General features: G+C 38.9%; 1 protein-coding gene across 1 annotated transcript; it reads left to right on the top strand.

Moving 5' to 3' along the window:
• Positions 1-1,063: 1,063 nt before the first annotated feature.
• LOC135714287 (uncharacterized) lies at positions 1,064-10,516 on the top strand. The gene is made up of 2 exons (XM_065237623.1): positions 1,064-1,270; positions 8,633-10,516. Exons 1-2 carry the CDS (start codon positions 1,064-1,066, stop codon positions 10,514-10,516), a joined length of 2,091 nt encoding a protein of 696 aa, XP_065093695.1.
• The last annotated feature ends 8 nt before the right edge of the window (positions 10,517-10,524 follow it).

Here is a 10,524-nt window from a genome sequence, read left to right as displayed (position 1 = left end):
ACAAACTCATACTTGCGAGTGTATGTGTGTTTAAGAGACACTACTGAATTACCCATTTTTACGTGGATTCCGGCACACAGTGAAAATTGGGAATACCATTAACAAAAACTTGAAACACTTACCTTGTTATACCGCTCACATGAATCTGAGTTTTAACCTTTTACGATTAAAAAAGCTGCCCATTTCGATTGAGGCGCGCTTTCATTTTATTTTGGGCCGCCAACGCACACCCTCTCACTACACTACACTAACACACTCCAAAAAAGCAATGTTTTGGTTCATTGCTAATTTTTTTATGTTTCACAACACTTTCCGCTCTTGTACACGGCTTCACTTTGTTGGTCTATGACTCAACTATTATAAAAACGTTAAAAAATCCGCGGCGACGAGCACAAAATCGCGAAAACTTCACCAAACGAACTTTGCGAAAATTTGGAAACGTCGAGAGCTTCCCCCCGGCGCCGTACTAGCACTTTCCTGTTGTTCAATTCTCTATGCATTGGTCTGGCTGTCAGGCTTGTTGTTTCTTTTACTCTCGCACTCTTAAAATGCAAAATGTTTTACGTCATCATCATTGCCAAACATCAGTGAGAAAGGGACAAAAAAAAAACACATGACCAGTCTTGTTTTGTTGGCACAGTCGGAGAGGGTGTGTGTGTTTATTTTCAGTTGTGCTGATTCACAAGGTTGCTAGAATCATTTCACCGAATTCAAAATAAAACATCAATTCTCAAATGAATGTTGCGTGAGGATTGCGTTAAAATTGAAAGAAATATTGATTGCGATGGCTTATTACGCGTAATAATGCATTTCTACTTCGTAAATGATAATGTCGAGTACTAACAGATATTATGACTAAATACTAAACTTGCTTTTGGCAGCACTGCCAGCTGACTAATGTATGCAAAAATTATGCTCAATTCGTGCGTAACTTCTTCGTGTTCTGGGTGCAGTTTTTAAATCAGCGATAAAAATGCCGCATTTAACGAAGGCAAAAAAGGCGGCTTTAAAACGCGAAGCTTTAAAGCGTAAAAACAGGAATCCAGTATGTGAAAGCGTGGCGATGTGTAATCCAGAACCGGAACCGGAAAGCGATGAGGAGTTTGAAGAGATTCTAAACTTTCTCTCTGAATCTGATTCAGCATGTTCGGTCAATAGTGAGGGCAGTGAATTTGAGTGTTTTCTTAAGGTTAAAGATGCCAATGTCGAGGAAGATGATGTTCAGATGATCGAAATCGGTAATGAGACCTGCGCGTTTGGTTTCGGAAGTGTATGGGAAACTTTTAATGCTTCCACATGCAGTGAGCTGCAGAACTTCTCTCTCGGGGATATTGAAAAGATGGATTTGTTTGACAATATGGAAACGATAGGCAGTGCTTTTGAATGTGTTAAAATGGCCGAGGAAAATGAAGAAAATATACGGCATGTGCATGATGATGACAGAAATGAAAAGGATGAAGGTATGTCATACATAATTCTTAATTATAGTTTTATTGTGCCGATTTCCCTGTGTTGTCAAATTACAATTAAGGAGAAACCACAATGAATGACGTTTTCCAAAATAATATGTTTTCCTGAAAACCTTGGAAGAAAAAAAATCCCGAGTACTCTCCAAAATACTTTCTCTATATTGTTCCGCAAGAACAGAGATTGAAAATTATATTTCTTTAATAATTTTACTCCTCTACAATAAGTAGCTGAATCATAATTGCGAAAAAACCATCGTTGATATTTTACCAAGATTCATGGCAAGTCCGTTCTGTAGCAGAAATCAGCAAGCTGAGGAAACGCGTCTTTAGTTTTCTTTGTACCATTTCTTATTCTTATTCAATGGGGAAATCAATATTGGACTTCTTCCAAAACTTTTGGGAACATTGTTGTCATTTCCATTGAAAATCTCTTAATTTTGACCAAAACTTAAACCAAAACTTATATAGTTAGAATATGTTTTGTTTTCGTTGAAATTAAATTCAAATCGTATACTCCAGGTTTAAATGACAACTTACCTTGCACGGAAGGATGCTGTGATTCTCTTGAGAGTTTGGTATGTAGATTTTATTTTGTAAAGTTAGGTTCTTAAATTAATTTAATGGTTGTGTTTAGACTAGCGATCGTGGCGAGTCTACTGTACATATTCCAAGTATTCCTTATTTTGGTGATCTTGACCCAATGGAAGGTTCATCTGGAACAGTGGCGTATGCTGAATGCCATACAACGGAGTTTCGTGGCATCAACGAATCTTTCGAAGTAGTTACGAATGACGTCCTTGTTTCAGCAGAACTGTTAGCTTCCTCAATTAAGCGACCGTTAATAAACAATCCGTCCATTGATACGACCAATGACAAGCCGAAGAAACCTCGAACAGCACAAAATCAACAAAACGTCATCGATACACACCAATACAGCCAAGAAGTAAAATCGGACTGGTTTATCGTAGATGGTCGAAGAATTGTTGATTGGAACTATGTTTTCAAGTGCATGTTGCAAGCTCAACGTATGCATTCCGAGACATGTCCAGGTCTGTTATGCATGTTGAATGAAAAGTACAGGTCGATGATTTCTGTAATGATTTTCAAATGTGATACATGTGAAGCCATGTACAAAGTACAAACTGAAGAACCGTCAGAAAAGCCACAGCTAAGAAGAAGCATGGTTTGGGCAACTCTGTGTTCTGGAGGCACATACAATTCAACAAAGGAACTATTGGCACTATGTAACATCCCTTTTATGCCTTTTCAAACGTTCATCACCGATGAGATGAACATGGATTACATATTGGAAGAAACAATGGAGAGTTCATTAGTTCGTTCCATACAGGACGAAAAACAGGCTGTGTATGGTATAACTTCAAATGATCAGCAAGTTCCGGTGAAATTAAGTGTAGCTCTGGATGGCAGTTGGAGTACACGAAGTTATGGAAAACGATTCACCTCGGCATCAGGCTGCGGAGTAATAGTCGGTGTGAAATCGAAAAAGATTTTATATGTGGGGTGCAGAAATAAGCGATGTTCTGTATGCAACCGTGCAGCCCGTCTCAATAAGGACAATCCTCCCGAACATCGTTGCTTTAAAAACTATAAAGGATCATCTGGTGGCATGGAGTCAGATATAATGATTGATGGATTTAAAAAGTTGATGATGGATGGTATTTGGTTGACCACTATAACAACGGATGGGGACTCGACTACCGTGGCGAAATTAAAAAATGCTATCAAGTACGGTGCATCTATTCAACATCAGCTATGTTGTAACCACGTCACCAAGAATTGCGGTAAAAAACTTCGAGAGGTAAGATATCTTTAGTTCACATAATATGATAAGAATATTTAAGAAAATATATGGAATAGGGGTAATATCGACAATTATAAATGCATGTCCATTTGCTCTTCAGATTAAATACCCTAAGGAAGTGAATGATATTGTCATAAAAAAGTTGGATAGAATCACCTTCGGTATTCGCTGTGCTATTAAGCACTGTGCTGATGAGACCGATGCTCAAGATGTAGAAGGCTTAAGATTTGATATCCGAAACGTACCAGCTCACGTCTTTGGCAATCATAACAAATGTCGTGAATATTTGTGTGCCAAAGAAACACTGGATGATGAAAACTACATTCCTCAGCTTACCAAATGTGATGTGCTATCGAAAATTCAAAAGATAGTTGATGCTGTGGCCGCAAAAGCAGAATTTCTGAACTATAATAAAACCAGCAATCTGTAAGTATATAAAAGCTGTGTGGCATATTTTGCCTCCTGGTTTTCGTGTAACAACTTGGTTTTAGAAGGATAATTTCTTATAATTGTTGATATAACATTTTTGTTCCATTTTTGCTACAACTTTCTATACACTTTTTTTTAGCGTTTTTAATTTAATTTAATTGAGTTATCTTTAACTAGCCCTAACTTATATATATAGTTTTTAAAAAGAAGTTTTTTTGTATATTCTTAGCGTTGCTTCAATGAATATCCATACATTAAACACATTTCAGGGCTGAAAATGTCTTCAGCAGGCTGTGTAAGTTCAATATGGGAAAAAGGCTGAACATTATGAGCAGAGGATCATACCAGAGGAGGGTATGGATCACCGTGTTGCATCATAATGAAGGATATAATTGGCATTATGAAGGTTTGAAAAAATTCGCCGGATGTTCTCCAGGTAAAATTTTCAACCAGTTGATTGTGTATAAGGCGAAGCTGAAAGAAGCTACCACGAAATCAAAAAGCCGGTCTGAGTATGCAAGAAAACCAGCCAAGCTGAATGAAGTCGATCGAGATTATGGTCCACAAGCGATTGAAGCAGCTGAGAGAGTTCAGAACTTTGAAAACATGGGAACTAATGTGATTCTAAGGTATCAGGTAATTATCAATTGATCCGATCATCCACTCTGTTTATGTATCATCGAATTTTGTATTTTTTTACAGCTCACCTCTGAATCTCAAGACAAAATTCATCGAGATCTCACAATTCCCGAGTTGGAGGAATTTGCTAAAGGGCGTATTCTTTCTGCATTTGTTGCTGACATTTTATGGTCAACACCGCAGACCTTGGCTAAAAAATGTGATAACATTTTGTTGACCACGAATACTTGGAACTACATTAAGCAAAACAGGACTATCATTGGACCGATTACAGAGTATCTGAAAGTGGATCATGGATACGAAATGGGAGGCAGCCGAATTTTCATTGACAAGTGTCATAGCTTTTTGTGTTGCATACCAGATGGTAGAGAATATCAATGTTTTGAATTACATTTTTATATTATTATCCTGCTTTTCAGCTGTTTCCGATACCACTGGAGAAATTCTATTGGTAAAGAAAAAAGCTGTTCAGGGATTGATCAAGGATCACGCGAGTAAAGCCACAGGAGGAATTGGATGCAAAATCAAAGACGGTGAAGTAGTTTTGGATAGGAAAACGTTTTGCGAGGCACAAACCGCACTGCATGTTTGCAACCTTGGGAAGGCTGTGTGCCTTTTCGTTAATTCGAATAATTTACACGACTTTTTTACCAAGGAAGTGGTTAAAGATGACTCTTATTTTTCTGAAAAAGTTGAGAACAAAATCGTTAAGTTTTTTGACCAATTTTTGTCACTAAAAGTTGTCGAAGATGACACTTTTATTAAATGCTGATATTTATGAATGTTTTAAGTGTGTGTATATTTTTTTTTGATGGTCTGTGTATTGATAGCTATGTATTTATTTGAGTTGATAAAAAACTACCGAATAAACTTTATGGCCGGATAAGATGCAATCTCAGTGATTTTGAAATAAAGAGTAAATATTATCTGAAAATCACATATTGAACAAGCTTATACACAAAAAAAATACCATTATTATCTGTTCTCTCATCAAACATATCAATATCGTCGAAGGAGCATTATTGAAATTGCTGCTTCTTTCGGAACTTCGGATCCACAAATTAGAGATTAGACCATAACCGAAAACTTGAAGTTGTGCTATGGTGTTCGGTGTGTCATGTAAACTAAATACTTATTCCTATTAGTTAGGACCCGTCCATTAACAACTCTATTTTAAGTTTTTTTCAACCCTTTTTTCTCTAACAAATCCGAGATATAAGTACACAGAGGGGGGTCCCGTGGCGTAGTTGGCTACACGTTTGCTTCTCAAGTGGATGGTCATGAGTTAGATTTCCATACCCCCCCCCCCCATTGGTAGCAGTACGGAAAACAAGATCGACGGAAAATAAATCAAAGGAAAAAAAGTCAGTAAATAATGCAATTTTGAAAAATAAGAAAATGCTGAACTCAATTCCCCCGATAAATAATAAACCCTTACGTAATAAGTACATGACCCCTTACATGTATGAATTTATTTGAATTTGAAGTTTACACTTGCCCTGAAGTTTTTAGAAAAAAATATAGTTAAACTTAAAACTGCAAAATTACAATACTTCCCCCCTTTATAAAGAGAAACACTAATTTACTGTATGTATTGGTACACCTGCACCAAAACCAATACATACGTTCAAATCGTTTATGCATACTTATACATACAAAGGCTAAATCCAATCTGATTTGCACCTTAAGTCCCATATGGAGAAATTAAATGTTTCACACAGCTATAGAATATTCTTTATTCGTTCATATAAATGAATGAACCAACGACTACGAATTTGATGAAATCTTTGGTTACAATCCAGCAAATTATGATAAAATTTGAAATCGATTGAACATTGTCGATTGGCAAGCAATATTAAGAACTGCAGGAAATGTTGAATGTACAGTTGACGTATTATACATTGTGTTGTTTGAAATAATACTTGAAGAAGTGCCAACTAAAAGAAGAAGACGCCAATATCATGCAAAACATCCGTTTTTATTACAACACGGAACTGAAAAATTTAAAAAAATCTAAAGCAAAAAGTGCACAAATTTTATAAAAAAAAAATATAATAGCTAAGAAACTTTGTCATACTAGACATTTGAGATCATTTAAATTTGGCGGTGAATATGGCATTTGAGGAGTATAATTTAAAAACTGAACTTGAAATAAAATCTTGTCCTAGCAACTTCTTTAATTATGTGAAAACCAAATTAAAATCTGATAATTTTCCATCAAAGATACATTTGGACGATAGGGTAGGTGAGAACTCGGATGATATATGCAATTTGGTTGCAAATTTTTTCCAAGAAATCTATACTACGTTTTCAGAATAGGACCATGACCGTAAATATTTTGGAACTTTCAAGTGACATCAGCGTAAGTCAAATCAAGGTTCATGATATCTTAAAGGGTTGAAACAATTTACATGCATCTAAAGGTCCTGGCCCTGACGGTGTTCCACCAGTTTTTATGAAAACTTTAGCAACTGAACTTACTGCTCCATTATTTTGGATTTTCAATATGTCACTGGAATCCGGAAACTTCCCTAAAATATGGAAAAACTCGTTTTTAGTGCCTATCTTTAAATCGGGAAAAAAAAATCTGACTTACGTAATAATCGTGGTATAGAATTATCTCTTGCATTCCGAAACTTGTCGAGGCGATTGTAAATGAAAAACTCTTTCTTTAAATTTAAAACAGCAGCCTTTAACGTTCAACAACTACGAATTTGTTCGAATTTATGAATTATCCTTGAATGCAAAGGATAACGGAATCCTTGTAGAAGTGTTGTATACAAATTTCAGCAAAGCGTTTGATCAAATGGACATACCCATGCTTCTTTTTAAACTTCGAAAATAGGAATTCATTACGCACTCCTCAAGTGGCTTGAATCATATTTAATGACCGCCATAAAATACAAAGGAAAGACTTCAAATCCCGTTGACGTCACTTCAGGAGTTCCTCAAGGCTCCCATTTAGGACCGCTTTTGTCAATGACATATCTCTCATTATTAAGAAATTGAAAGTTTTAATCTCTGCTGACGACATTAAACTTTTTTATGCCGGCGCCGGTGGTGTAGTGGTAAGCGTGACTGCTTTCTAACACCCCAATTGGTCTGGGTTCAATCCCAGCCGAGGTCGGTGGGATTTTTCTGAGGTATAAAAATCACTGGTCACGTCTTCCTTCGGAAGGGAAGTAAAGCCGTTGGTCCCGGCCCATGTGTGTTGAATGGGTGCGATATCCTACGCAGGTGTGGAAGCTGCATTCCTGCACATTCGATTGCCGTCAATGGATGGCAATTGATGTCCGTCGGTGATTGGCACAAGATTGCGGAACAGAGACCGACGTTAAATAAAGGAAAGAGGGACATTAAACTTTTTTTGGAAATAAAAGATGCCAAAGACATCAACACCTTCAAAGAGGAAATACAGACAGTGCTGTGGTTGTGGGTATTCGCAGGTAGTCGATGACTACTTAGCTCCAATCCAAAAAAAAAGTTTGCAAAATAGGTAAAATACAGCAATCTAATCCCATAACTAGCGTCTCTGATATACATGTTTAGGTGGAAATTGGTAGACAAGTTCAGGAAAAAATATCAAAATCGTTCAGGGAAAAATTGCAAAAAAATTATGTTCAATTTGAAATTGCTACGCGCCTAATAAACACGTTCGGGAAAAAATTTAAATTGTATATTTAAAATGGCTTGTGCACCTGGGAAACAACAAAAAATTGCTCAAAATAGTTAAATTTGAAGTGGCTGGTGCCCCTGGTAAACATGATCAAGTAAACATTTACAAAAAAAAAAATACACTAGGAGACACGTTTAAAGAAATTGAAAAATAATGTTAAATATTAAAAGGCAGCGCCCCTGGTAAATCAGGGTAGAATAAAAAAAATGCTAGTGCCCGTGGTAGATTTAATGAGGGGAAAAATAACTGGAAATGAATTGCGCCCCTTGTAAAACATTTAAGGTTAAAATTGATAATAATCTTTAAATTTGAAACGGCTAATCCCCTGATGAACACGATCAAAAAAAAATTCAAATCAAATATTTTTAGTTTTTAAATGAGTTTCTGGTAGACAAATTAAAAACAAAAATACGTTAAATTTGAATAAACCTGTTCAGGGAAAAAAAACGTTCAAAATCTTTAAATTTAAAGTGGCTAGCACTCCTTATATACACGTTCAGGATAATATTAAAAAAAAAACATTAAAATTTCAAATGGCTTCATTTCTTCATCCTCTGCAATAAGCTCGACGCATCTACGTTACGTTCTTGGGAACAGGAAACGCGTCAGAAGGACGACGTAAGCTACGATGAGTTGATTGAATTCCTTATCCAGCAAGTTCGAATGCTGAAGTCCGTATCAAGCGATCTACAACATCGCTCTCAAGGGACTAGCATCAAGGTGGCCGGTCCAAACCCGAAGAAATTGTCCACATTCAAGTCCGTTGTCAATGCTGCTACAAGTGAAGTCAAGTCGAACACTCTTCATTGCCCTGCATGTTCCGAGAAGCATCTGCTACACCAGTGTTCAACATTCAACAAGCTGTCCGTATCCCAACGACGAGAGTTGGTAACCCAGCGAAGCTTGTATTGGAACTGCTTTCGTTCTGGTCATCAAGCGCGGGCCTGCAAATCCAAATTTAGTTGCAGAACCTGCCAAGCCAGACATCACACCTCGCTGCACGACGCAGCTCCGAAGAAGACAACTCCTGCCGTACCTTCGAATCCTCCTATGCAACAACCAGCTCCATCCACGTCAGCGCACGCGGGGACCTCTGGATCAGCGCATCCACCAGAAGTTAGCATGGCTATCCAATCGAACCACAGCACGGTCCTACTGGAAACGGTTGTTCTAATCGTCGTCGATCAACACGGCAAGGAATTCACCGTACGAGCGCTCCTAGATTCTGCATCGATGTCCAATTTCATCACCAAGCGGGTGGCATACGCTCTTGTCACGCAGCGTACTGCAGTAGACGTCGTTGTATCAGGACTAGGAGAATCCGTCAAGCAGATCAAACGTCAAATCACGGCTACGATCAAATCGAAAACGAACACCTTTTCCTCCACACTCGAATTTCTCGTAATGAAGAAACCATCTGCCAATCTTCCGACTATCGCCATCAACACAGCTGCGTGGAACTTACCAAGCGTTCCACTGGCCGATCCGCACTTCAATATTCCGGGCATGATCGATATCATCATCGGTGGGGAATGCTACCACGAAATCCACACCGGTAACCGCATAGCACTCGGGAACGGTCTACCATTGCTGGTCGAAACACACTTCGGGTGGGCAGTTTCTGGAAAAACGTCCACCAATTCCGCTGTTGCACCACCAGCATGCTACATATCAACCACCGACCGATCCCTCGAATCAGCGCTTCAACGTTTCTGGGAGCTTGAAGCCGTCGATAATGGCCCGACGCATTCCTCAGAAGAGAAACTGTGCGAAGAGATCTATGCCACTACTACCACTCGAACTCACGATGGAAGGTACGTTGTACGCCTTCCTCGGTCCGAAGATCCGCAAGTCACACTCGGAGAGTCCCGAGAAATTTCCACACGCCGCTTCTACAGCCTTGAGCGCCGCCTTGAACGAGATCCTGCCTTGAAGAAAGCCTACCACGATTTTGTGGAAGAATACCTCCGCCTCGATCATATGCGCAAACTCGATTCTGTTGACGACGAAGTTCCGCATTGTTATCTGCCGCATCACCCGGTATTCAAGGAGAGCAGCACCACCACAAAGGTACGCGTGGTGTTCGACGCTTCCTGTAAGACCTCCTCCGGAATGTCACTCAACGATATACTCCTCGTCGGCCCAGTTGTGCAGCAGAATCTCGACACCATCCGCTTCCGTTTTCACGTTGTTGCCATTGTGGCTGACGTAGAGAAAATGTACCGTCAGATTTTCCACTTTCCTGCTGATCAACATTTCCTACGCATTCTATTTCGTCGAAGGCCATCAGATCCAATCGACACATACGAGCTCCTCACGGTTACGTATGGAACATCCTCCGCCCCGTTCTTGGCAACACGTACACTGCAGCAGCTAGCGAAAGACGAAGGAGACATTTACCCGGAAGCAGTAGAAGCTGTCGTCGAAGATTTTACGTCGATGATCTCCTTACTGGCGCAGACAACTTGGAGTCTGCCATAGAAAAACGT

Source organism: Ochlerotatus camptorhynchus, unplaced genomic scaffold (genome assembly GCF_037179485.1).
Source record: "Ochlerotatus camptorhynchus isolate MF236.1 unplaced genomic scaffold, CSIRO-AGI_Acam_v1.1 ptg000636l, whole genome shotgun sequence".
NCBI classification, from domain to species: domain Eukaryota; kingdom Metazoa; phylum Arthropoda; class Insecta; order Diptera; family Culicidae; genus Ochlerotatus; species Ochlerotatus camptorhynchus.
The sequence above is the reverse complement of the archived record's forward strand: the minus strand, read 5'-3'. Positions and strand labels throughout refer to the sequence as shown.

Coding starts and splice junctions, on each gene's coding strand:
- LOC135714287 (XM_065237623.1), top strand. CDS start 1,064: ATGTGTAATCCAGAACCGGAACCGGAAAGCGATGAGGAGTTTGAAGAG. Junction 1,271..8,632: donor GCGCGTTTGGTTTCGGAAGT/GTATGGGAAACT, acceptor TCTTGGGAACAG/GAAACGCGTCAGAAGGACGA.